Raw genomic sequence first — 27,828 nt, forward strand, 5'->3', positions numbered from 1 at the left:
AAGGAGTGGGAATCAAACCTGGTTATCCCAGACAAGAGTCTGTACGGATTCACACTCCCTCTGCCGACTTTGTTCCATCAAAGAACCTGACAGCTTTAACAGATCCAGAAGTTCAGCACATTCAGCCTCCAGTTATAAGGTAGGATGCATCTCCCTAGCTGACCAACACATTAGGAAACGACAGGAGCAGGAGTGGACAAATGACAGTCTCTTTTCTTGTAACTTAAATGAGGAACCAAAAAGAAAGCATATTTTGAAAGACAGCATTAATTGCAGCTTTGACAAACCTTCACCTAGTCTTTGCAAGCATTCTTTAAAAACAAAACAGGCCATGAGATATATCTTTTCCCACAGTCTGCAACCAACATTAGTAACAGAGAGAATTGTCTGTGAAGGAAAATACAAGTACCACACAACAAGGAGAGCAAGATAAACTGCTAAATGACACAGGGCTGCTAAGAACTGGGAGTCTATGGCCAGAATGAGTCTCCACCTAAGTTCCTCCAACCACTGCACTATTTGCAATGGACAGGAAATATGTAACTATATACGCACATTCACTAGGGGAAGGCTCCCAGAGGTCTGCTTTTTGTCTCAGCAGCTGACAAATACACATACTGCAATACTCAACAAAGTATACTGTATGAAGAGAAGCTCCCAAAGAAGTGGGCATTTTCCTACTCTAATGCGTGCTGCAGAGGAAATGTTTGTGCTTTGTTAAAAGGCAGGGGGAAAAAAACCTGGGACTACAAGGGAAAGAGAAAAGATACTCCCCAACAGCAATTCTCCCACCCACAACACACCACTGATGAAAAAGACAGATATACTAAACTATTACAACACCTCCAGATATACAATACATTCTGGAGTAACTAACACAGAGTCACTACTCACTCCTATCTCCATGCTCTCAGCCAGTAACTTTATTAGGAACTCCAAGACCACCTATAAACAAAAAACAAGCAACAACAACAAAACACCACTCTGCAGTTAAGTATAAAAGGATGCCCAAAGTATAGAAAGGGGCCAATTACTCTATTACTCCACTGAGCGATTCCAAATATGTTCCTCTGTAGTACTGATTACACACTTACATTCGTGGGGAGGAGGGGATAGAAATTAAACAAATACAATTAGCAACTTTAACTCAATCCTCGTCTGAAGAAGTGTGCATGCACAGGAAAGCTTACGTTCAGAATAAAACTAAGTTGGCCTTAAAGGTGCAATCGACTCCTATTTTGTTCTACTATTTCAGACCAACACCGCTGCCTATTTGGATCTATTCCCATATGTTCATTTGAGAGGTATCTAAAAGAAATCTGTTTAACACAAGCTCGCCTCAGTATCTATCCCAGGGCTTTGCAAGGAGTACTTCTGAGTATGTGCAGAAAGCCCCTACCACAACCCTACCAGGGCGACAAATCCATGCACAAGATGCTTGTCCGCAGAAAGCTTCTGCCACACTAAATGTATTTGCCGTATTTAAGGAGCTATAAGATTCTCTGGAAAGGGGTTACAGAAGCCCAGAAAGGGACATGGACTGACAGGAGCTTCGTTGCTTTTGCAAAGTAGTCATGGGTGGGGCGGCGGCGACTCCCCAGGAGGGAAGACTACCGGGGCAGGAATCCTCCCAACGCACAACTCGGATCCCAGCAACCCGTTTCGATGGCAACCACAACCCCCCGACTAGGCCGCGGCCCGCCTACTCACCTCAGTAGGGCCCGGGGCCCTTCATGGTTTTCGGGGTGGGCATTGCCTCTTCAGCTCCACAAGCCCCCTGCAGCGCCGGGAAGGGAAAGCCCAGCGTGACCGCGGCCTCCAGGCGGCAGCGGCGGGATAGTCGTGAGGGGCGGAGCCGGACGTGAGAACACTTCCGAGGGGAGCGGCCTAAACCGGAGCACCGGGCTGTGCTGCGGAACAAGGATGGCTGGTGAGTGGCTCGGGGTGGGGGTTCCTTAAGAGGAGAGAGTCCGCCACGCGTTGCTTCATGCCAGACCGGGGGTGGGGGGCAAACTGCGGCTGGGGAGCCACATGTGACTCTTTCGCACATGTTGTGTAGCTCTCAAAACGCCCACCAACCATCAGCCGATTTGGAGTGGGCATTTCTCTCTTTCAATCACTTCTCCTAGCCAAGCCAGCCGACGGCTTGGAAAATACATTTAAAGTTAAAGTTGCTTTTTTTTCTAAAGTTAAAGTTGCTTTTTTCATCTATTTTCCTTCCCTCCCTCCCCCTCTCATCAATGACCAATTCTTTATTACGGTCCAAGGACCAGCCAGTTTGAATCTCTCATCTATTTTCCTCCCTCCCTCTTCTCATCTATTTTCCTTCCTTTCTTCCGGCTCTCAAACATTTGACATTTGTTCCATGTGGCTCTTATGTTAAACATGTGGAATTGTTTTCTGTAGCCCCGGAAGGTAGGGCCAGAACCAATGGGTTGAAATTAAATCAAAAGAGTTTCCGGCTCAGCATTAGGAAGAACTTCCTGACCGTTAGAGCAGTTCCTCAGTGGAACAGGCTTCCTCGGGAGGTGGCGGGCTCTCCTTCCTTGGAGGTTTTTAAACAGAGGCTAGATGGCCATCTGACAGCAATGCAGATCCTGTGAATCGTATTCGTGCTGGTGAACCCAGGAGCAGGAGATGGTTGTCATTTTGAATTTGCCTAGATAAAAGGACAAATTCTGAGCGCTTGTGTTGACAAGTGAAATTACCTTATCTTGAATTAGCCCTTTGGTTCATCAAGATCAGTATTATCTGCAGACAGGCAGCAGCTCTCCCATGTGGCTTAGGTGGGGGTCTTTCAAACCACCTTCTTACCTGATCTTTTTAACTGGAGATGCTGGGGGTCGAATGTGGGACCTTTTGCGTGCCAAGCAGATGCTCCTCCACTGAGGCATTTATTTTTTATTTAGTTAGTTCATTTATACTTCACTTGTCCCCCAGATGGGGACCCAAAACAGTTTACATCCTTCTCCTTTCCTCCATTTTATCATCACAACAACCATATGAGGTAGGTTAGGCTGAGAGGCCCAAGGTCACCCTTCAAGTTTTCATGGCACAAGCAGGGATTTGAACTTGGGTTTTCCAGATAGTAGTACATCACTCTTAACCACTACACCACACTGGCTCTGCTATGTACATTGGCATGACCAAAGCAGTGGGCATGCGCACCTTTAAGACCAACTAAATTTTATTCAGAACGAGTGCTATTAATTACCTATCAGCCATTTTGAGCAGAGCTATGGAATATAGCCCTCTTGTGTCAACTAATTGTAAAATTGTACTTTTATGTGTTGGTTTTAGAATTTTAATTGAACGAATGTATAGGATTTAATGTTGTTACCCGCCCTGAGCCTGCTTTGGCAGGATGGGCAGGATATAAATCCCATAAATAAATAATAATAAATGGAGATAGTTTTGCCATCAACTGCTTCTGCACAGTGCCACTGGATTTTGTTGGTGGTCTGCCATCTAGCTACTAACCGGCATCCACCCTGCTTAGCTTCCGAGGTCTGGTTGGGCTAGCCTGCAACATCCAGGTAAGAGCTGTGCACACAGGATTACAAAAAGCATACAGAAATTAAGGAAATGCGATGGGAAGCATGACGTAAGAAGCCAGAAGACAGTTTTGAAAATAGGATCCTGCAGCTAACTTCAATTTTTCTGCTATAAAGCACTTTTAATTTTGTGTTTCTGAACAGGTAGAAGTCTTACTCCTAAGACACCTGGGTTATCAGTCAGTGCGCGAAAGATTAAAGATAACGCAGCAGACTGGCATAATTTAATAATGAAGTGGGAGACGCTGAACGGAAATGGATTTTCCAGTGCTACCAAAATTGTGAACATCAAAATTGCTTCACGGTAAGTGCTGAGGTAAAATGTCCACACTACCCATGCAAAGGTCATCCCTACTGTCACACTTCAGTTAGCTGGCGGCCTTTAAAATAGTCACACCAAGCAAGTTTAATGCTTATATTAAGAAATTACTTACTGTTGCAGACCAAGAAAAAAAAGATGATTCTTTATGCTGTTACACAAACGACTCCCTATGGATAGGTATAGCCTTTCTTAAGTGCACCTAAAGCAGTATTGGGTTTCTTTGGGGACTTTTAAGTCTGTGTATACGTAATATTCTTGACCTGGATGCCCCAAGCTAGCCCAGTCTCCGAAGCTAAGCAGACTCGGCCTCAGTTAGGATGGGAGTTTGGATGGGAGGCCACCAAGGAAGTCCTGGGTTTCTGTTCAGGGTCAGGCAATGACAGACCACCTCTGAATGTCTTGCCTTAAAAGCCCGAGGAGGGCCACCATAAGCCAGCTGTGACTTGATGGCACTTTGTACCACCCTACATAGGTCAAACCTAACACTGTATCCCCAGAAATGGAAGGAGACAAAGAACATTTAAATAATACACTTTAATTTGGAATGAAAGGGACAGCTTGAAGAGAGACAGAGCGCCAATCCAAAATATAGCGATTTGTCCAGCAGAATAACATATACACCCAAGAATCTAGTACAATCCAGTAAAGATACTCTTGGGAGGGTGCTGCCTGAATGGAGAATAAAAGAGGAGAATGTAAAATACACGTTATCTGTGAGATGAAAAGGATGTGTGTGTGCTTGGACCGTGGTCTAGGATTCCTTGACGATCATGGGCAGGGTGTGGGGGGGAGACAGCCTTTGAGGCTTGTCAGGTTCCAAGTTGATCTCTAGAGTTCCAAAGGTGGTTGAATGCAAATTGCTGGGCAAAAATAGCCCCTTTTAATTGTTTTTAGTTGTTGAATTTTGAATTTGCCAGGAAAAACCCAGCTTTGGAAGCACTTAAAGGGGCTGCAGAGAGGCTGAGAGTGTGTGTGTGAGGAACTTGACAGACTTAAAATTAAAAGACAGAAGGACCTGTTTTGGCAGTGGTAGAAATTGGCCTAGTTCATGCTCTGCCTCTTTGGGCAAGGCAGGATACCTGCTTTCAGAAGCATGCTGGGCACAGTTGATTAGTTTACTAAACTGGGAGGGGAGTGAATCATTCAAAGGTACCAGCTTGGTAGAATTAAAGTAATTACAAGGTATCCAAGACAGACTCTTGATAGTTGGGCTCTCCTGGGCTTGGTTGGCATTTTATTTTACCTGTATATACATTTTTAAGGTTCTCTTTAATGGCAGAAAATACAATTTCCAAAATGGGAGATGGACTCTTTTGACCATTTCCCCTTGTCTAATACATCAGAAGTACAAGAATCCAAGGGTGGGGTGCCTTCTCCTGGGGCGGGGGGCATGGTCTTCTGGGCAGCATAGCTGTTGACAGCTAGGGAAGATGGAGTCAGGTTAGAATGGATAAAAGGAAGTACTTCTTCATCCAAAGGGTGATTAACATGTGGAATTCACTAGCGCAGGAGGTGATGGTGGCTACAAGGATAGCCAGCTTCAAGAAGGGATTGGATAAACATATGGAGCAGAGGTCCATCAGTGGCTATTAGCCACAGTGTATTGTTGGAACTCTCTGTCTGGGACAAGCCGCCCTGAGCCTGCTCCAGCAGGGAGGGCGGGATATAAATACAATAAATAAATAAATAAAGTGATGTTCTATATTCTTGGTGCTTGGGAGGGGCAACAGTGGGAGGGCTTCTAGTGTCCTGGCCACTTATGGACCTCCTGATGGCACCTGGGTTTTTTTTGGCCACTGTGTGACACAGAGCGTTGGACTGGATGGGCCTGATCCAACATGGCTTATGTTTTTATGTGGAGGTAACAGCCACTGTTCTTATTAATGAAGGATACTTTTCTTTAGGTTTAAAGACAAGTCAGAGATAGAATGTGATAACGTTGCCTCCGATGATAGAAGCCTGCCACCAGATTACAATGTAGAGTTGGACGAGTACTGCATGGAACTTCTTGGGACCTTTGAAAAAATGGTACTCTTCTTCACAGCCACAATGGCTACATTCCTCTCATCTTTTAGACTAAGGCCAACACCCTAAGCTAGGAAATATAGGTCTCTTTTTTTTAGTAACTGCATTCACCTGTCTGTTTAAGTCAACATCCCATTCAGAGACCTAAACAGGACATTAGTCAATGAATATGTCTATCTTTATGCAAGCCATTCAGTTGTGCTATGAAGGGAGGCTTAAAAGCATTCAATCACTTGCAAAGAATACTTTTTGAGAATAACGTCAGGTCCTGATCAGACACCTTGACTAGCAGTTTATCTCCACCCCGGTTCTCTAGGCTCCCTGGTAGAAATCTTTTCCCAGCACTGAAATCGCCTAAACAAGTAAAATGGGAGAATCAAAGAATGCGATACAACATATGCTTATTGTTAAATGAGCTGCGGCCCAGTTCTTACATGAAATACCTTACATATGCATTTGTCCTAAATTCTGTTAAGACAAAAATATATCAGAAAATGGAAAAGCTGTGTTCGACCACTAAAGGAATTTGTGACTTGGAAAAATACCATCATGGAGACCATAGGACACCATTGTTCCATACGTGGCCCACACCCTATTTCTGTAAGTAAGTTCTTCTTTTGAAATGGCTTGTCTCTTCCCAGTTTTGAAGTGCTGGCAGTTAGCTGAAAGTGATAGCCAAATTAGGGTTTGTAGAATCTTTCGGGATCAAGTGCCGTGTTCTACCGGAGAAAGTTTTCCTTCCAGACGTTTCGTTCTCAGCTGCGGAGAACATCCTCAGTGGCGTTGCAGCCGGAGCAGGCGCTCAGACCTTCTTGGCTGCTGTGCATTGAGTGGGGCCAGGGCTGCTGGAGAGCTGCTATTTGTAGGCTGGAGGGGGTGCGATGAAAGGGCAATTGGTTTGTGGATGTGCCCATTGTTTGGTGGGGCTTCCTGGAGGGGTAGTGATAAGGAAACTGGCTGTTGAATGTGACCATTGTTCTCTGTTAATTGCTGGGAAGGTTGGAAGGGGTTTGAAGATAAGGAAGATGGTTGTTGACTGTGCTGATTGTTCTGTGGAATTTGCTGGTTGTTCTGAGACTTTCTGCAATTTATAGTCTGTAGGGTGTTTTGCAGAGCTGGGTACCAAGATTGGTGGATGAAAATGCCTTCTTCCTTTCTGTTAAAATTGTGCTGGTGTTTGTAAATCTCAATAGCTTCTCTGTTCAGGCGGGTATGATAATGTGAGACCGTAGAAAGGACTTCAGTTCGTTCAAAGTGGATGACGTGGTCTCCTTCTTGAAGTGCATGTTCAGCTACAGCTGTTGTGTGGGCTTGAAGACAACAGATCCGCCACATGCTGCGCTCGGCCAAAGATATGAGAGATCCACTTTCAACCCCTGGAGTCTACAAAATACCCTGCTCCTGTGGTGCAGTCTACATTGGCACTACCCAACGCAGTACCAACACCCATCTCACTGAACACAAGAGACACTGTCGCTTGTTTCAGCCAGAAAAATCAGCTGAGAACGAAACGTCTGGAAGGAAAACTTTCTCCTGTAGAACACGGCACTTGATCCCGAAAGATTCTACAAACCCTAATGATGTTACCAGCCGTGAAAACCTGAAATCTTTGATGATAGCCAAATATATGCAACAAATTCAGTATAGCTCAAGACTGGACTGCAGTTCTGTTGAGGGGGTTTATGGTTTTCCTGGGGTGCACTGTATATTCATAATTAACAATTTCCCATATTACATCCAATTAAATTAAAAATGATTTTTTTTTTTTAAATTATCTGATCTTATTTTTCCCCAGCAGGGCTAAGACAGAAAATCTTCCTTTGAGAACTTAAAAGTTATATTTTAATTTTTTAAGATGATAAAGTGAATGAAGGTAGGAGCTTTAATGTACAGGGAAGAGAATCACTTTTTGTAGTGTTTGTTATAATAAAACATAGGGTGTAAAGGTAAAAATGGAATATAAAGGAAGAGGCCACTATAGCATTACTTCTTGATTTTGCTTTTTATTTCAGATGAAGCTTCTGTTAAACTCCTAGAAATGTACTCAAAGGAACTGAAACTGAAGCAAACTATCGTGCAAGAGATTGCACATACTGCTGACCAATATCTCTCAATGGTCTACTTGTCATCATGGTTGTATCAGCCTTATATTGAACACAGCAGCAGAGTTATACTAGAAAGTATGTTACTGGAAACAGGACACAGATCACTCTAGTAGGCACTTTATGCTAACTTCTACCCTGAAAATTCTTGGATGAGAGTTATGCTGCAGATTCTTTTGATTTATTTAATATGTTCATAACAGTATTTAAAATATATTTGGGTATTTTACTATAAATCTATTCTGAAGAGTTTTTAAACTGTTTATACTGGTTTTATTATGACTTGTGTAGGTGACAAAAAAAAAGGAAATTGGTGAAATTCTAAAGCAATACTTGACCAACAGTATTCAAGATCTGTGTGTGCTGTTACAAGGCATTTCAGCATCTGTTCTCCCCCTGCCCTCAAGATAGAAGTTTTGTATCGTAAGCAAAGATGAGAGACCGTTTGGTGTAGTGGTTAAGTGTGTGGACTCTTACTTGTGAGAACCGGGTTTGATTCCCCACTCCTCCACTTGCAGCTGCTGGAATGGCCTTGGGTCAGCCATATCTTTCACAGAGTTTTCCTTGAAAGGGCAGCTTCTGTGAGAGTTCTCTCATTCTCACCTACCTCACAGGGTGTTTGTTGTAGGGGAAGAAGATAAAGGAGATTGTAAGCCTCTCTGAGACTGATTCAGAGAGAAGGGCGGGGTATAAATCTACAGTCTTCTTCAAAGTACCTGCTTAGCTGATAGTAGAACGCAGTTCCCTTAGCAAATCGGTTCCAGCTGATTCAGGCTGTAGCATTTGCTTGTAGATGTTATGAATGCATGTACATCAGTGCCTGAAAAACAGGCACCTAAGCCACATTGGGCTTTGCTTATAGACAAACCCGGTGTTTTCACAGTCTACATAGAAAGGGTTCTAACCCTCACAATGGTTATGCTCAGAAATCTGGAGGAAATGAGAAGCTGTTTGTGGAAAAAAATCAACTGTCATAAAAGACACAAGAACTTTCAGCTGAAGTAAACAATTCCAGGTTTGGAATAACAGGGCAATGAAGAATATATCTAAAATCTTTTTTCTGTCATAATATGCACTACAGAAGAACACTAGAGGATACCTGTGCCAGTGATCGGACTTTCTGTGATTATAGTAGCCATACCTAACGTGGCATTTAAAATGAGGGACAGCTTCCAAAACCTGAATGGGGAACAGGTAAACAGTTCTGTGTGCCTTAAATTCCCTTTGTCTCATTAACTGTACTTCTGCTTAATGATCTTAAGCAGACAATTGGTCCTGTTCAGACAGAATGCAAAACCATTGTTTAATTAAACTCTGGTCAGGGGATTGTCCTTACTTGAAGCCATGATTTTGCTTTATATTCAAACCAATATCTTAAGTTAAATATATACTACCATGCAGGTCTTTCTATACTCAAATACTGAAAGGAATATAAGAACACACCAGTATTGGCAGGAGCTAGTAACACCATACTTTACGCATCTGTTGTGCAGTACATAGCCTTGCCAGACTAAAAGCCTAAAAACAGAAAGGTGAGCTTGCCTAGATCAAGCCAATGCCTCGTGCATATAACTGAATTAGTGTTTAAGATCATGCACCTAACATTTAACTTAGACAAGCTTGTGCCACCATTCACACTGCAAAGATAATCAAATGCCATGATTTCCAGAGATGAATTTTTCAAGTTGGGGGGTGGGCATTACATAGAACCACCAAATCTGTTGTAAAACTAAAGACTACATAGATTGCAGGTATATTTTTGTTTTTAATATTTCTCAGCAGTTTCATTTCAGAATATCCTTTATTTTATCAGAACATTGTCCAGAAACAATGCAACATATCTGCTAATCAATTCATTCTGGGAAGATTGTATCAACTAAGTAGACAATGCAACTTATAAGGAACATCTCTCTCATTTACCAAGCGATTTAAATAGCCTTTAGAGGTTCTGGTTATTACTCTAAACACATTCAGCCTAACAAAATAGATAATGCATTGTATTTCAACATTTAAATTTGAAAAATACAAGCTGAAGAGTTTCAAAGCATTCTTCAGGAAACTGTCATTTTATGTTCAGAGGTGTATTACTCGTGCCTTCAGAGGAAATGAATTAAGTGGTTTAATACAGTCCTGTGAGTTCACCATAAATGGGCATGAATAAAATAGCCACATCTTAAAACCCTTGAATCTCTCAGATTTGGGGCCAGAGACCTGCTTGTGAGGATGGGAGAGGGGTACAAATCAAAAAATATTTTATCGTTTTCTGAAAGCACTTCAATAGAATCTTGAGTTGTACTTTTATCTTTTAAATTTAAGATAGCATAAGTAGTAACAGCTGTGCGTTTTCTAATTTCATTTACATATGCTAGTGTTTCTGTATTGCTGTGATTCTTTTATATTTAATCATTTGCACTCTCCCTCTCTTTGGGTGTGAGGAGTAGGTGGGACCAGAGCCCTTTTCCAGGGCAGTTTTTCTCTCCTAGCCTGTTCCTGCCTATACTCAAGATAACGCATAGATCCATCCTTAGCAGGTCAACTCAGAATCCTGTTCAGGTCTGTTCAATCAGCCTGACTTCCAAGAGAGCATGGGACCTTATCAAATGTATTAGTCACCTTGCTAGAGAAGCCTGTACTTAAAGCAATTAGATTTGAGACTTAGGATCAAGCTGAGAGATCCATGATTGGATCTTCCCAGATTTCAAGAAACAAATAAATCGCAGCCACACTCTGCTTGGTTCAGATTGGAGCTGTGCAGACAGGAGAGAGGTTTCATCCTTCCACATCTAACCCTGACCAAACCAAATCCCTTTTATACTGTTACAGAATATTGTGGAAGAGTAGGAAGTCTTTCCACAATAAGAAGTCTAAGACCAGGGTGGTTTTGTTCAGTGAAGCCACGAGGCCGAAAGAATTAAAGCCGTCTGTACGTTCAGGTACGATCTGACTCAGGACAGCAATATACTTTGCAAAACTGGGCAGAGAATTCAATAACGCCTCTCCCAGTGTTTTGGCTAGTTTTTTACTTGTAAATACAGCACACATTAGCATTAAGACAAAGGAGATGAAAGGTCTATGAAAAATTGTGAATGAATGAAAAATTGTGCAGACTGATGTGGGAGCTGGGCCAAAATCGACAGCTTTACAGGATCCTGGTAGAATTGTTGCCTTTATGTGTCACTTGATCCTCATGGTGTGAGCAGTTGTAATACAAACCCCTGGTGGTTCTAAAGGTCAGCAGAGAGCAAACTAGTAATTCTGCCTCCTCTGCCATGTCTCCATCATAACTGTCCTTGGCTTGAGACCTTTGGTGCCTTACGAACCCAATATTCTATACTACTACAGTGTTAAACAATTAAAATGCAACATCAGTGGAATTAATATAGGAACAGTGGGGAAGGTTTTCAAGAAAAGCCAGTTCTTGACTAGTTAGTGGAAAATACACAGAGCTTCAGAGTCAGATAAGTTCAGGGCTTGCACTTTTAAAATATTGTAAGTAGCAAAATATACAGCTGACACCGGCATCCTAAAACAGGGGTGTTGTAAAGAGAGATAATGCCATTCCACACCTTTAGTTTCATTCAACACACAATATTCCACTGAGCATCTGTTTGTTCTCTAGTTCTGCACAGAGCTACACACAACTAAACGGCTAAATAAGCCTACACCAGAATGGAGCAGACTGGAAATCTTTTAAATTGAAGGCATACTGACTCTTCCGTTTTATGCTCACAACCACCTTGCGAAGTAGGTCACACAGAGGCAGAGCATGACTGTCCTGACGTCACATGGCAAGCTTCATGACCAGGTGGGGATTTCAACCCATCTCTCCCGGACCTTAAACATCCTTATCCATACATCATACTGGTTCTCCATTGAAGAGCCGAGTAAGGGTGATTCTGAAACAAATGGTTTTGGGGGAGGGGAGGCTGTGCAGAAGGTCCCAGGTTTAATCCCCAGCATCTCAATTCAAAATAGTATCAGGTAGTAGGTGATGTGAAACACCTTGACCCTAAGACCCTGCTTGGGGGTGGAGCCTAAGAAAGGCAGGGTTTGGGGAGGGAGGGACCTCAGTGGGATATAATGCCATACACTCCGGCAAACAAACAAAATGGTCACTTTCTGGAAACTGTCAGCAGCAGATGAGCAACAGCTGCAGCCAATCAGCACCCCCCAGCCTGTTGCTAGGCAACAGAAGATACCAAATGTTTTCATCCTCAGGCACGGCAGAGGGAGAAGTAACCAAAGCAGCAGCCGGGCGTTTAATCTGAGTGGCAGTCAAGAGGATGATAATCCAAGAAGGCTCTGGGTGAGCAAATGGCTGCTATCAAAAGTAAGGGAGACCTCTCCTGGCCACAGGGGAGGGGAGGGAGGTCACCAAAGAATGTGTGTAAATGATGATTTTCACTGTTTATTGTTTGCAGAAAGGAGGGAGACTGCTGCAGGGACTCAGGAAGCAGAAGAATCCCACCCCCTCGAATTCCTGGCAAGGGGTTCCTGTCAAACCATTGATCGGGAGTGGCCCAGAATCACCTGACAAAATCAATACCTCCACAGAACCCAGCCCCCAACATGGCACCTACTCCTGAAAATTCCCACTCCCTGTCCATTTAAAAAAAAACAAAGTTACTGTTATTGGGTCTCCTGTAAATGTTTTCTTCTGTTTTGAGAACTGTCATCTTCCAGGAACTGTTTTGTGTAAACACTTTTGTTTGGCCAAAAATTCAACTAGAGTTTAAATGTGCTTGAATTAAGGTTGCCAGAAACTTGCAGGGAGGGAACATTTCCCCACCTTTGCTTCCCACCCCTCCCCGGGAGTCTATGCAGGCTCCTTCCTGCTCTCCTTTCTCTCTCCTCCTGCCAGCCCATCCCAGCCCACCTTTGCCGTGCTTTGGATGCTCCCTGGTGAATGCCTGGAGGAGCAAAGCCAGGCCAAACAGCAGCGGGAGCCACATCTCATCCTGAGGCAGCAAGAAGAGCTCAGGAGTGCCAATTCTTTGCATCAGGCAAGGAGACAGTGCAAGAGCCTCCTCCCCTCCCTTCCCAGATGAGGTGAAGGCCAGTGGGCATCAGGTCAAGGAGGGTGAGGCAAGCCACACCTCCGGGAGGCCACAGCAAGGACCCAGCAAGGGCATCCTGTTGGCTGCGGGAGGGAACTGGCTGCTGTGGCAGCAGCTTGTGCTGTCCTGAAAGGCAATGAAGGGACTCAGCAGTGGCTTCTGAGACATCCAGGAGGCTGAGAGGAGGTAAGTGTGTTGTCAGACAATAGTTTTCATTTTTTTTTAACTTTTCAGATTTTTCTGCAAACCTGGGGAGTCCCAAGTCTCCAGAAAACTCTGTTTTCACCTCCATGCCTCCCCATCCCTCAATTCATGGATTTAGATATCCGCACAGACAGGGCATTTTGGCTATTCGATATATTAACATATATTAGATATGCTAAAATACTCTTTTCCAACAAAGAATGCTTTTAGAAAAAAACAAAGCCATTACAGAAGCAAGACATTTGCTTCCAGCCCTCATTTTGCTGCTCAACGCTGCCAGCATTTTCAAACAAGTTTTAGCTGTGCAAAGGAACAACACTGGTAACAGAACCATCATTTTCAAACAGCAGAACCACTAGAACAGAGCAGACCCAGGCCACCAGAAGCCTCAGTTATTTGCCCTCGTCCATGAGACAAATTAATGGATGTCATCCATGAGGAATTATCTATGAGATTTGTTATTCTGTCCTCAGTTATGCATTTGCCAGTCCTCTCCAACCAGTACACTGTTATATCACAGAAATTTAATCAGTTACACTTCTGAATTGTCAGGCTTTTTATATAGGAGTAGCTCTCTTCACTGGAGTCTCAAATGGATGAGCTACTACCATGGCATTACTGAGAAAGTAGTTTTCAAGATCAGCATTGCTGGGGTTCTTAAGTTCCACATTTTTTGTGAATAGAAGAGTCTTCATTTTCTTCCAGCTGCTCTTGGTATTTTTCATTATGACTGTTTTCTTCAAGCAATGACAGGTCAGGGTTTTGACTAGATCCTTCAGACACAAGACAGTTACAGAATTCAGGACCCCTTGGTCTACTTGCTGTATTCCAAGAGGTGTTTGCATCCATGGGTTTTTCTTGCAAATCTTCTGCATTGACAGATGGTTGCATTTCATCACATGAGAACAGGCAGCTTGGACAATGATCCAGACCCAATGTTTTTGAAAGCTGCAGGTTTTCAAGCCCCATATTCATGGGCTGACAGGGCAAATCTGGATTTTCACAATCCATTGCAACTTCTAATTCAAGCGATTCATGCTGTTCCTTTGCCAATCTTCTACAGCAGCTATTTGCTGCAGAGCTCTCTTCTGGAAAGAAATATTAATTCAGTTTTAATTTTACATACATCTTCCTACTTAAACAGATGGGGAAATAAATTGTAGTACTTAGACATGTAATTCAACAAGCTATAGACTGTGTGTGTGTGTGTAAAAAGTGCTGTCAAGTCGCACCTGACTTATGGCAACCCCATATAGCATTTTCAAGGCAAGAGACGTTCAGAGGTAGTTTGCCATGCCTGCCCCTGCATAGCAACTCCTGGACTTCCTTGGTGGTCTCTTCTCATCAAACACTTCCTAGGGCTGACCCTGCTTACCTACTGCAGTCTGATGAGATCAGGCTAGCCTGGGCCATCCAAGTCAAGGCAAACACATTTGTTTTAAGGAAGTTTAATTCTGAACCATAAGTACAGAACACTATTATGGAATTTAACATTTAGACTGGCCACCATCCTATAAACATAAAAGCCAGGCTGTACTGGTGATGACTCACCTACCCTCCCTTTGACTGAGCCACATGTCACTCATTCCCTCCAGCCCCAGGCCAGACAAGGACAGCCACTGGGGAAGCTGCCTTTGCACTGGCCCATCCCACCAGGTCCTCCATTTTCCCTCAGTAGCTGTTACTAGGCAACGTGAAAGCGAAGCTCACAGTCAATTGCTGCAAAAGTTTTTATATTTTCAATCAATTTTTAGAGTGCTTTGAAGTGCATGAAATTCATTCTCTTATATATTGTAAAAACAGTCACAATTTACAATATGCAGACCCGAAAAAAATACAACTCACTCAAAATAAAGCCAAAGCTTCAAAAGTCCCTCAAAGAGCTTATCTGTTCTCAAGAGCACAGCTCAGTCTCAGACCTGGAAGCACATACTCTATGGTATACCATAACACAACCATACCAGGCCAAAAAAGAGAGATCACACCACAAGCACACACCAATGCTAAAAGCCGCAAGGCCAAATATGACAGGAAAAGGCAGTAATAACACACTGCAAAAGGAATGCTGAACTTCAGTATCTCCATGATCATTGTCATGGTACGACACCACAGCAAACAGATGCTGAGTGGCCAAGGCCAAGAAACAGGCTTTCTAGAGCCTGTTGTATTTATTCCCACAACAGGCCTTATTGCTAGTGTAGCTTTAAATGAAAACATGTTGCCTACTGGTACAGCATTTACACTTTCAAGTGACTTCACTACTGAAAAGTTTTTACCCACAAATGGCAGAAACAGTATTAGTAAACTAGTTTCAGCCCTTGCCATGGGTCTGAGAGTGCTGCATTAGATAATCAAACAAAACACAGGCTTAGAAAAGCTTTGGGAACATCCCATCCTTAATTCCCAGTCCATAAAACAGAAAATGGTGACCTGGTGTGCAAGGGCATAACCCAAGTTCATCTTCCCTGATTGGGGGGGGGGGGGCATTCTTTCTCTTCCAAGCTTGTTACCCCTCCCAACTTTCTCTATCCCCCACTGCCTCCTCCCATCTCTTTCCTTCCTCACCATCATTCTTCACCCTTAAGCCCCCAAGCTGTTCACCACCTTGCTTCTCCTCTTTCCTTGGTTTCCCTTCCAGCACTAAGGAGGTGGTAAGATTACAACTTGTTGCTGGACTTCCAGAGGAACTGGTTGGCCACTGTGTGCTGGGAGGCAGCCTGCCACCTTCTCTCTTCCATAGCCATTCCCATTGATGGAGGGGGGGGGTGAGCTGCTGGGCCTCAGAATGGGCACAGGTTGTGATACAATTATGAATTAATATTAGCAAACGTTATGCAAAGTTCTCTGGACAGTCCAATTCCCACCTTGTTACCTATTTTTCCACCTCAGCATCTTTCTACTGAATGGCTACAGTACCCTTTGAAATAAATATCATTTTAGCTAAAGACAGTTTCTACAATTCAAATAGTACCTTCATTTGTAGCAGTTGTGTCTTTCATTCCATGGTGACTCGAGTAATCATTTGTGTTCTCCAGCAGGCTTTCCTCTCTAATCCTTTTAGCAAGTAGCAACATTTCATCAGAACTCTGTTGATATAAAATTTAAATGAATGGCTGCTGTCAAGCCACATATTTAACCAACACAAGAGGATCATCACAAATGCACCTTCCTTTACCTTCCTCCCCCCACAACAGACACCCTGTGAGGTGGGTGGGGCTGGAGAGGGCTCTCACAGCAGCTGCCCTTTTTAGGGGAGGGACGGTGGCTCAGTGGTAGAGCATCTGCTTGGTAAGCAGAAGGTCCCAGGTTCAATCCCCGGCATCTCCAACTAAAAAGGGTCCAGGCAAATAGGCGTGAAAAACCTTAGCTTGAGACCCTGGAGAGCCGCTGCCAGTCTGAGTAGACAATACTGACTTTGATGGACCGAGGGTCTGATTCAGTATAAGGCAGCTTCATATGTTCATATATGCAGAAATGCCTCTTAAATGCTTCAAAGCTGCAGCATGTCAAAAAGAACTATCCACTGGCATGACACTTAAAAGTATCCGTATTACCAAATAGTGCAATTTGCTTTGTTACACCAACTGTCATTCATCATTGTGGAACAGTAATCACCTCCCCCCCAAAAAATCACACAATAAGATATGGTCCAATTTCATACAGAAGTAGAATTACAAAGTGGAACTATGAAGCTAAAACTTTTTATTTTCAACCAATTTGTGGTGCAAAGATACATCTGCAAAACCAATCAGAAAGCTCCACAATTTTTTTTGATATTTAGATTAATAGAGCAAAATCCACAGTTGTACCTCAGCTGCTCGTTTCTGTCCTGAAGCCTCCATAAAGATATGCTCACCAAAACTATTAACATGTTCAGAGGAAGAGCCTACTTGAACATTTTGCACTCCAGATAAATTGCAATTTATTCCTAATGATTCAGCAACCTACAAAAAAGAAGAGTTGGTCTCATAAGGAAATATCAGAGGGAAATAACCAAGTGTCACTATAGTAATCACTAAAACATTAAGTTATTTATAATGTTGGGACGTGTTGCCTACATATTTATTTTACATATCTGTTTTACTTGTATTCTAAATCTAACACAGGCATGTATTTATTTATTTATTATTTTCAATTTATAGCCCACCCTTTCCCAAATGGGCTCTGAGCAGGTAACAACAGTCAATAATACAAGGTTAAAATCAGATACATATAAAAATATATATATACAATCTAAAAGCAATATAACAGTCTAAAAACAAACTCCAGTTCTGCAGTTGGTGTTATCAGTTGCCTCCACTTTGTCCATATATCCCCCAGCTGGCGTAAGATAAATGGGTCAACAGTTATTTCATCAGAGTCCCTGCAGCAGGGAGGCCACAGAATAACAAAATGTCCACCACCTCAGTTGAACGCCTGGTGCAACAGCTATGTCTTACAGGCCCTGCGGAACTGCAACAGTCCCTGCAGGGCCCTAATCTCCAATGGGAACTTGTTCCACCAAGTAGGGGCCAGGACAGAGAATGCCCTGGCCCGGGTTGAGGCTAACGGGACTTCTTTTGGGCCAGAGATTACCAGCAGATGCTGATCCATGGAGCATAAGGCTCTTGGGGGGGGTGGGGATAAGGGAGGAGGCAGTCTCATAGATACGCTGGTCCCAGGTCGTTCAGGGCTTTGAAGGTCAGAGCCAAAACCTTGAACCAGATCCAGTACTCAGATGGTAACCAGTGCAGCTGGAAGAACACTAGTTGAATGTGTGCCCATATAGGTAAGCAAGGTATGGACGACTTCTCAGGCACTTCAAGAATATTTAGCAGACCATAACTAAATGCTGCCTTCAGTTTGAGTTCAGTCTTCCCAGAATAATCCAAATACCCTTACTGCACTGCATCATTTTTTGGAAAGCACATTTTTTGTGGCGTGAGCAACAGGCAATGTCAGTTTTATTTAAGATTACAGGCTTGTATATAAATTCATCCTGAAGAACATAATAAAAGCCATGTTGGATCAGGCCAATAGCCCATCCAGTCCAACATTCTGCATCACCCAGGTGCCTCAGCAGGGCCAGAATTCCTGAACTCCCACTGTTGCCCCTCAAGCACCAGGAATACAGAGCATCACTGCCCTAGACTGCTCTGGCTCAAGAACAGGAAGTGAATTCTGTTTCCACCTTTCTACTTCAGACACTAGCACTGCATCCCATGGCATTTCCAGGGGACCCCTGACCCTCAGCAGCTGCTTTCTAAAGGATGCAGGAACTACAGTGGGAAGGGGAAGGCAGGATAAATTTGGCCAGCAAGAACTGCTAGCAATTCTTTGGATCCAGGCCTCAGTAAAAAAGAATATACTCCATGCCAGATCAAATGTGAACATTTTATGCCCACCTATCCTTCATTTTTCTTCTTTTCCAGCAAGTTCTGTCTGATTTAACCTACAGACCTCAGTAAAAAATAATGTACTCCATGCCAGAGCAAATATAAACCCTTTATGCCCACTTATGCTTCATTTTCCTTCTTTTCCAGCAAGTTCTGTCTGATTTAACCTACATGCAAATGTTGCTAGGAGGTGCTGGCTAGCAATCAATATCCAAATTCAACAACCCACACTTACCTTGGGATTTTTAATTTCCAGAGGCTCCTTTATCTCAGGATTACTGAAATACTCTTGGCACATTTTCATCACCATAGCATGAAGTTCTTCAAATTCCCTGTATACATCAGGAAAGAGGATTTTTGCTGGGTCATCTTTTTTCACCTGGTTAAAAAAAAAGATAAAGAGCAGTGTGACAAAGCTACTTCTTTATTCATCTTCCCTCTAAAACAATCATCCTGCTGTTGCATCAGTTTTCAAAGCTTTCCTTTCAGAAAATGGCATGTTAAACATATTTAAGATTTATAGTTTTTATTTATTTTAACAAACTGGCAAGGAAGGGAATCTATATTTACATAGGGTTTGGGATTTGGAAATGGTAGACAGACAGTTAAATATAATCACAGAACTGCATCTTATGTCACTGAATACACAAGAGACATTTTTAGACTTAGGCTGTTTGGCTTTCACTGAAGGTATTACAGACCAGGGATTTTGAACCTAGGCTTCCCAGATAGCAGGCAGATACTGACCATTATACATTGCTGTCTCTCTGTTCTACCACTCCCTCACAAGAGATGTAGTTATTTTTCTGCAGAAGACTATAGTATTGCAAGTAAACACATAGCCCTCAGTCTATGTCATGGTGCCTCCACATGTTCTTGTCCAGCACACAAAACATTCAAAAGCTAACAATGCCCAGCCATTTCATATTTTGAACTGGGTCCTAGGGCACAGAGCACTGACCATGAGATTTCTATAATGAATGTCAATAAATTAAAGACAGGTTTACAACTTAACAGATACACACATGAACAGCATAGTCAAGACTGCTACACCGCAGACATTATCTCTAAATTTTAATGCAATAATTCAGAGCAAGAGGCGTTAGTTATCAGAGATGGTTAAACAAAGTGTTGCAAGCATGCTAATGTTGTAAGCATGTGTGACGGAAAGCAATGGGTTAACCAGAAACTGAAGACGCACAGGGCCTGCGTCAGGTGACCTGATGGTGGGGGCAAAGTGCTGAGAGCTCTCAGGGAGGGAAAAGTTAGTGGAAGGAGAGAAACTGCTGAGGCAGGAGTTCAGTCAGTTGATGTCTGAGTGGAGGCCTGTCAGAGAAGTCTGTCAGTGGGGACCTGACAGAGACTGAGAGGGTCAGTTAGTGCCGGCCAGAAGGGCTGAGAGGGCAGCTGATCCTGTGAAGAAGCTGGAGACGGAGACGGGGAAGTCTTCCAGAGACTGCCAGCTGGACAAAACCAGCCAAGAGAGCTGTGTGTGTGTGAGTCAGTTAAGACCGGAATGGTCACAGACACCAGGAAACTACTCTAAAGGTCTAGTGAGGAGGTTGAGGGAGTGGATGTGGGTCTGAGACACCAAGAAGGGCTGAGAGGAGAGACTCCAGTCGAGGGGTGAGACTAGACACATCAATCCCAAGAGGCCAGACCTTGGCTAGAGGTGGAGAGTGAGTGAAAGGTGAACTGTGTAACTGTGAAAGACGCAAAACAAAAGGAAAAGTGAATGTAAAGCCTGAAACAACAGAACAAAGTATAAGCCTGTGTAAATATCTCCCATATCCCCAGTTTAAGACTTTTTGTTACAATAAATCTGTGGTTTAAGTTAAAGTTCTCGTGAGCCTATATATTTTATGGGGAAGAATAAACAAAGCTGCTGTGGTCCCATCAACAGAACAAGTAAAATACCCCGAAGAGACGAAAATATAGAGATCCAGTGAGGCCTTGAGGCAGGCGCTGCTATAGCATGTTTTAAGTTTTTTTAAAAATCCTTAACTGTGTGTCTTTGCCCTTTATAAAGTTTATATCTCTACTACCTGGCATTACATTTTGTGACACACATGGCCTGGCCGGACAAGGTCATATTTATGTCACATCCAGCCCTCATAATAAATAAGTTTGACACCCCTGCTCTAACCTTTCATATGGTGGGTGACAAACTCCCAGAGTTAAGCTTTCTTTCAGGCACACTATTTCCATCCGTAACATTTCTCGAAGTGAATCTATTTCTCTTAGATTCTCGGTTTTACTGGACTGTATACTCTCTGAGCCACTTCATCTCCAACCCTTCCCTCCCTATCCTTCTGATATAATTTATATCCAGGAATTACTGTAACCCATTCAGTCTGACATTGTCTCTCTTGATAACACTGGCTACTATACTCTTACAACGCAAGAATATAGCCTTGCTTCTGTAATGCTACAACGGAAGATAAACAGCTGAGTTTTAACAGCTCTGGGGACTGCAGTGGTTGATGCCCAAGGATCACAAACATTTGGTATGCCTTTTAATCAAAGTACTGCACATACCATGCTGAGAACATGTCAACACAAACTGGCTGAGCAATTTAAGTCTTTGGGGGGAAGCCACCAGCCTTTGACAAATAGACTTCTTAGAAGAAAAATCTATTATTGAAGTAGCTATTAAAGCTGGAGTCACAGGCTCTAGTCCACTAATGGTGGAACCTTCCTTTAGCATAACAGTCATGCTCCACGAGAGAAGGTTCCACTATTAGTGGAGCAAAGCCAGTGGATCCAAGCCTATGTCTCTCTTTACCCCAAGAACATAAAAATAAAGCATTCTCGTTTTCAGATTTCCCCTTAACCATTCCCCATTTTACTTTTGTTTTGGCTTCAATCTCAGCTCCATATCAAGAGACCAACTTAAGGCAATTCTTGCATTTTGAAACAATAGCAAAACTAACTAAATATATAAATAGAAGACCACTGAAAGAATTCCAGCAGAAATGGCAAGCTTATTATTCATATCATGGGAACAGTTAAATTTCTTGATCCTGAAAATTCTAGAAACTAACAAAATATTATATCAAAGGTGATGAAGATACTGATTACAATTTTAATATTTTTATTTAGTATTTCATTACCATTTAAATATCTAGTAAGACTAAGACTTAAAATCTGACAAACAATTAACATAATAGTCAGGTTTTAAGGATGGTTCACTTAGCACAGAAATGTGATTAACTGTCAAAGATATAACTTTTTCATTATTAATAGACTTTCAACAATATTAGGAATTTTTGTCTATTATTTTAAAGCAAGAACTCATTCCTGAACACTGTAATAATGCTTTATTATCTACTTCATTTGAAGCATGTATTTTTCCCAATACAGTTGATTTTACTTGTTAGTCTAACAATAGTGAAGTATTTCACCATAAGCAGACAAGACCGTTCTGTGCAAATTCTAATTTAAAAAGCTTCCACAACCTCTATTTTCTTCCTTATTCATAAGAGTGGTTTGCATCATTTAATGTGTCCTGTTAATACTTATGGTTGGCTTCAGTTCTGTTTTTAGGCTTCTGGTTGCTTCTAATTCCTATCACACTGTTCAATGGATATCCCATCCTGTCAAATATATTGACTTGCTCAGTGTAATTCACCTCAAGTCTAAGTAAGACGACAACAAAACATAACAAAAATGCAATGGCTTAGTCGGTACATTCTTAACATAAGCTTTAACTTGATTAAAGAAACTTCAGCTGTTTCCACCTTGAAATTTCAAGACTTAACACTATAAACTTGCCTTCATAAGTAGGAATTCAAACACAGTAACAAATGCTGTAAGATGTGGAACCACCAACTCCATGAAATCTTCACTGGTGTATTGCTGAATCAGCTGTTAAAGACCACAATGATTTCTTTAGAGAAGCCATAAATCACATTGCTAAAACGCCAACTCTAAACATATGAGGATTAAGAGAGAAAGAAGGATATATGAAATCATGGAACTCAAGTCAAATCAGTGAGTAACATCAATGTTACAGATTAGTTCCTGTCTTCATTACCAGGACAAACACTGTTAAAGGTGCATTTAAAGAAATCCCAAAGGGTGACACCCAAAGCAAACTTCACACTACCCATCTACATAGGAAACTGATGTACAAGACATATGTACCATCACAGGAGCCACTTACAAACTTTCCCAGTTGTGAACAGATATAGCATGAGCACACCATGCTAGTTTTATTTAAAACACTCCCCTTTCCTTAAACACAAGAACTGCTAGTAACTATGCACTGTGTCAATTAGCTGTACACTTTTTAGTTCATTAAAGCGGCACCAATGTGCATACTAGCCTAATGATTTTGACAAAAGCAGACACACTTAAGTTTCAGAGAACAGGGAGCAAATAAAGCTTATGGAACAGATCTCTGCCACATCTCCCCTCTTGCTGCAACTCTGCACCCCTTCCAAATGCTCTTCAGGGTCAGAGGCCCCTCTAGAACAACACAGATGTGGCATAGGAGGCTGCAGTAAAAATCCACAGGAATCATCCCCTTGTGCCAGCGACAGGCTGCCAATTGCAAAGTGAGGAGCGGGAGAACAGATCTAATCTGAACGCTTGCAGACAGTGCACAGAAATGTTGCAGTAGATAGTTATCTTAAAAAGGGAAATGTCTAGCTCATACCTGCATGTTGTCCCATGAGCTCAGGGCACTATTTATGATGATCAAAAGACTCTGAATAGACTAGTTAACCATTTAACTAATAAGAACAGCCCTGCTGGATCAGAATCAGTGGTACATGATCTGATCCAGCATGCTGTCTCACAGTGGCCATCCAGATCTCCTGGAGATTTAAGAGGACACAGAGGCTTTCCCTGAAGTTGCCTCCCGGCACTGATATTGCTTCTGAACATGGAGATTCCCTCTAGTCACCTTAGCTAGTAGCCACTGACAGATCTATCCTCCATGAATCTGTCTAATCCCCTTTTAAAGCTGTCTATGCCTGCATCTATCACGATATCATCTGGCAGTGAATTCCACATTTTAATTACTCCCTGTGTAAAGAAGTATGTTGCCTGTCCTGCTGCCCATCAGCTTCAACGGATGCCTGCAAGTTCTAGTAATCTGGGAGAGGAAGAAAAGTTCTTTGGCAACTGTCTCCACCCTGTGCATACTTTTACTAACCTCTACTATGTCACCTCTTAGTCATCTCTTTTCTAAAATAAAGTGTCCCAGAAACTCCAGCCTTTCATCACAGGGAAAGCACTCCAACTCCCTAATCACCTTGGGCTGCCCTCTTTTATACTTTCAATAGCTCTGTGATGTCCTCTGGAGACGCTGTGACTAGGACTACAACAGGGCTCTTTTTCTAGCAGGAGCTCCTCTGCATATTAGGCCACACACCCCTTATGTAGCCAGTCCTCCTGGAGCTTACAGTAGGCCCTCTAAGCTCTTGGAGGATTGGCTGCACCAGGTGGGCATGGCCTAATATGCAGAGGAGCTCCTGCTAGAAAAAGAGCCTTGGACTACACACAGAATTAATAACAAACAAGGCCACAACATAGATTTATACAGGGCTATTATAATATCAGCTGTTTTCTTTTCAGTCCCTTTCCTAATAATCCTCAATAGCATTTTACATTTTCACAGTTGTGGCACACTGGATCGATGCTTTAATTCAGATAGCTACTTGTCTAATTAAATTAACTAAAATTGAAACCCTAGAGAGGAAGGCACTCTGGTTCTGATGAAGACGGAAACAAAGGGTATAAATTTTGTCAATAAACAAGTAAAACTGCATAATTATAAAAGCAAGTCATACCTCTTTTAGCCTAGTTTTCCTTCTCAGTGCACTGTGATGCTCTGCAGGCATACTGTTATGTGACTTGGGCGGGAACTGTCCAGGTCTGTTAAATCTTCCAGAATATTTTGTTCTTTCAGCATTCCTGGGGCGGCCACAGCGCCACTGTTGTCGAGACCTCCCTGGACCCAGGTGTAACAAACTGACGTCCTTTTGTTGTACTGCAGACATTCTCTTTCCTCCACCTGTCCCAGCCTTTTAAAACAAAATTGAACATCAGAACTTTTCAACACTTTTGGCCTTTATGTATTCATTTTTCAACCTGAAATGATAGCAGAAATAGCCATTGAGCCTGTACCCCAAAGCGAAGGGTACATGCTTGTCAAGTCAAGAAAACTCCCTTTTCTGAAGCCCTGCTATGCCAGACTGACAACGGTCTGTGCTTACCCCACTACTGCATCATGAGTAGAACTTGTGTCCAGTCTATGGGTATATGATGAAGGGAGCTTTGATTCTTGAAACCTTGTACCCTGGAAATCTTGTTGGTCTCTAAGGTGCTATTGGACTCAAATCTCGCTCCATGAATGATTGCTAATACTGGGATTATATCTATCTCCTCAAATTCACCAAGGGGACAAAATAAATCTTTTTACCTGTTGCCCATTTTCTGTGGCATCTGTTTTTTCATTTGTTACAGTAACCTGTGGCAGTTCAAGAGTCTGATGGCTACTTCCACTGTTTGCCTCCCCAGTGTCTTCCAGCAATGTCACACTACAGAGCTGATTCATAGGAGAAGATGGTGAAGATTCTTGCAGCCCATGGTCAGGATTCAATTTATAATGTCGGGCTAATCCTCCTTTTCCTATGTAGGATTTATCACAAGTCTGACACTTGAACAATTTTGGCCTCAAGTCATAGGTCAAGGGACCAAACAAGGGAATTTCCTTCTCCTTGCCCTCTTCATCCTCTTCTACACTGAGCTCAGAATAGTCATCAGAATCAGACTGGTGACAGTCCGCCAAGTCTTCAGTTTTAATGAATTTGTAATCCTTGGCTTTATATCTAGGAGGACGGGAAATCCGCCCAGATCGGGTTTTCACCTTCAGGTTCTTTTTAAGCTTTTGTTCTCTTTGTTTCTTCTCACAGTTTGCAATAGAGTTTGCTGGACTTTTTGAAACCACAGTACCACTTGGAGTTTGTGTAGTAGACTTGTTTCTCTGCTCATTTAGCACCTGGTGTGTTGCTATCTTATCTGCAGGTACTTGTCCATGGGGATGTAAAGGTTTCTGCAGGAGCAGCTGAATTGTTGGCCCAGAAGAGCTGTGTAAGAAAAACTGATGTGACCCAGTCCCTGTAAGAGGTTCTATCCTAATAATCTGAGGATTAATAACATTGAGTCCCAAAACCTTTGCTTTCTTCTGAACTGGTTGAGCTGCTGTTACATTCCGGGATTGATTAGAGGCAAAAGATAGTGCTGGTCTTTCATTTTCTTTTGTCTGATCAGGCTGTACCTGGACACAGATAGTTTCAAACTGCTGTAAGAAACAGAGATTATTTAAACGTAAAATTACATATTCCCTCAAATTCTTGAACTTCAGTGACCTACAACACGTTGCTTTCCAAAGAGATCTGAACTAGTATTTAAATTAATCCTTTTAATCTAGATCTCCTGTACACAGAAAAACATCACCAACAGTAATGCTATGGATTATAAGGAATCCTTACCATTAATGCTAAATATTTTAGCAATTCCAGTAGGAATTAGAAAAGACAGTCCAGTAGCACCTGAAAGACTAACATTTGTTGCAGAGTATGAGCTTTTTTGAGTCTCACATCTTCAGATACCCATTTAAAGAAGGGAGCAGTGACTCACAGAAGCTACAAATGTTGATAGTCTTTATGATGCTACAAGACTCTTACACTTTTCTACCACTACAGACAGCCTAACAACAGCTACCCATTTTGATCTATTAGGAATCAGAGTCCAGGAAGAAGAGCCAAAAGATGATGCTTGCATCTCACTGGCTCCATTGTACCATTAATAGCTAAAGGAGAATGAGTTTCTGCAATCCAAGTGAGGCAGCCTTGTCTCACTCTGCCATTTTTGCCTGTCACAGGATTGCCATTCTGTAGTGGAGCTAAAGCAGTGGTACTCTCTCCCCAGCTTGTGGACAGCCACAAGCCACAACCTTCCACAAACTTTAACACTTGCAGTGATTGTACTCCTTCCATCCCTGCAAGGGTTGCCAACTCAAGGCTGGAAAATCCCTGAAGATTTTAGAGTAGAGCCTGAGGAGGGAACTCAGAATAAGACTGTAGATTTATACCCCACCCTTCTCTCTGAATCAGACTCAGAGCAACTTACAATCTCATATCTTCTCCCCCCACAACAGACACCCTGTGAAGTGGATGGGGATGAGAGCTCTCACAGCAGCTGCCCTTTCAAGGACAACTTCGACTAGAGCCATGGCTAACTGAAGGCCATTGCGGCAGCTGCAAGTGGAGGAGTGGGGAATCAAACCGGGTTCTTCCAGCTAAGAGTCAGCACACTTAACCACTACACCAAACTGGCTCAATGAGGTATAATGCCAAAGAGCACACTGCAAAGCTGCCATTTTCTGCAGATGAACTGATCTCCACAGCTTGGGGGTCAACCATAATTCCAGTAAACCACCATTGGCAAGGCCTTGCATGTACAAAACAGAAAACCACTCTCAGCCCACCCGCCACCCCTTTCCTTCTGTAACTCCACAGACGTGCCTGGGGTGGAAGCAGCCTGACGGGAGGAAGAGCAGCAGCGGCCGCTCGCGATTTGCCCTGCTGGAGGGCGACCCGCCAGGCCACATCCTGCAACTGCTGCGCCGCGTTCTGCGAGGCGCTGGACACCAGCAGGGGCTCTGAGGGAGGGCTGGACGAGCCGCCGACAGGCCGCGTGGCGGAAGAAGGGGCGGGAGGCGCCAAGGAGCCGCTCTCCTGGGCCGCCACCGAAGGCCCGCGGTTCCTTGGAGCTGGGGCGGCGAGAGTCGGTTGCCGTAGGAGGCCGAAGGACACCACCAACTCCGAGACAGGCTTTCTTCCCGGAGGCGCCTCGCCAGGCTGCCCTTCATCGGCCACAAGCACCAACCGCTGCTCCTGGCGCCCCTCAGCCGCCAGCGCGGGACGGCTCTCGAAGAGCTGCGGAGGCAAGGCGGCCCCTGGAAGAGCTGGCGGGCCCCAAGCGGCGTTATCATTCCCCTCAAAGAGCGCCGAGGCGGCTTCCCCTCCACTCTCCCCAAGAGCCGCCATCTTAACGCCGGCCCATTTGAGCTTGCTTGAGGCGGTTAACCATAGAGACCGGAAAGGGCCCTTGGGATAGGACTTCCGGTTTAAAAGGAGAAAGCCTCTCTCGGGCGCAGAGGAGGCGTCGCTCTAT

The 27,828-nt window shown here is 43.2% G+C and overlaps 4 protein-coding genes across 4 annotated transcripts in view; 1 reads left to right on the forward strand and 3 right to left on the reverse strand.

Moving 5' to 3' along the window:
• TECPR2 (tectonin beta-propeller repeat containing 2) overlaps nt 1-1,832 on the reverse strand; it is an 83,064-nt gene extending 81,232 nt beyond the window's left edge. The window contains exon 1 of the mRNA XM_060262882.1: nt 1,711-1,832. The gene's annotated coding sequence lies outside the window, so the exon portion shown is untranslated. The remainder of the gene's footprint in view (nt 1-1,710) is intronic.
• The window catches only part of WDR20 (WD repeat domain 20), a 505,375-nt gene that overhangs the window by 378,141 nt on the left and 99,406 nt on the right, over nt 1-27,828 (reverse strand). The gene's annotated exons all lie outside the window — the stretch shown is intronic.
• On the forward strand, nt 1,788-8,255 carry CINP (cyclin dependent kinase 2 interacting protein). The gene is made up of 5 exons (XM_060262884.1): nt 1,788-1,930; nt 3,699-3,858; nt 5,781-5,904; nt 6,378-6,501; nt 7,914-8,255. Exons 1-5 carry the CDS (start codon nt 1,924-1,926, stop codon nt 8,114-8,116), a joined length of 618 nt encoding a protein of 205 aa, XP_060118867.1. The 5' UTR covers nt 1,788-1,923; the 3' UTR covers nt 8,117-8,255.
• Nucleotides 9,749-27,701, reverse strand: ZNF839 (zinc finger protein 839). The gene is made up of 8 exons (XM_060261596.1): nt 27,140-27,701; nt 25,070-26,031; nt 24,438-24,671; nt 22,414-22,506; nt 18,875-19,018; nt 17,074-17,208; nt 16,236-16,350; nt 9,749-14,352 (listed from the first exon to the last, which is right to left on the reverse strand). The coding sequence occupies exons 1-8, from the start codon at nt 27,699-27,701 to the stop codon at nt 13,922-13,924; spliced, it is 2,676 nt and encodes an 891-aa protein (XP_060117579.1). The 3' UTR covers nt 9,749-13,921.

The sequence above is a fragment of the Heteronotia binoei genome, chromosome 21, assembly GCF_032191835.1.
Source record: "Heteronotia binoei isolate CCM8104 ecotype False Entrance Well chromosome 21, APGP_CSIRO_Hbin_v1, whole genome shotgun sequence".
NCBI lineage: Eukaryota > Metazoa > Chordata > Lepidosauria > Squamata > Gekkonidae > Heteronotia > Heteronotia binoei.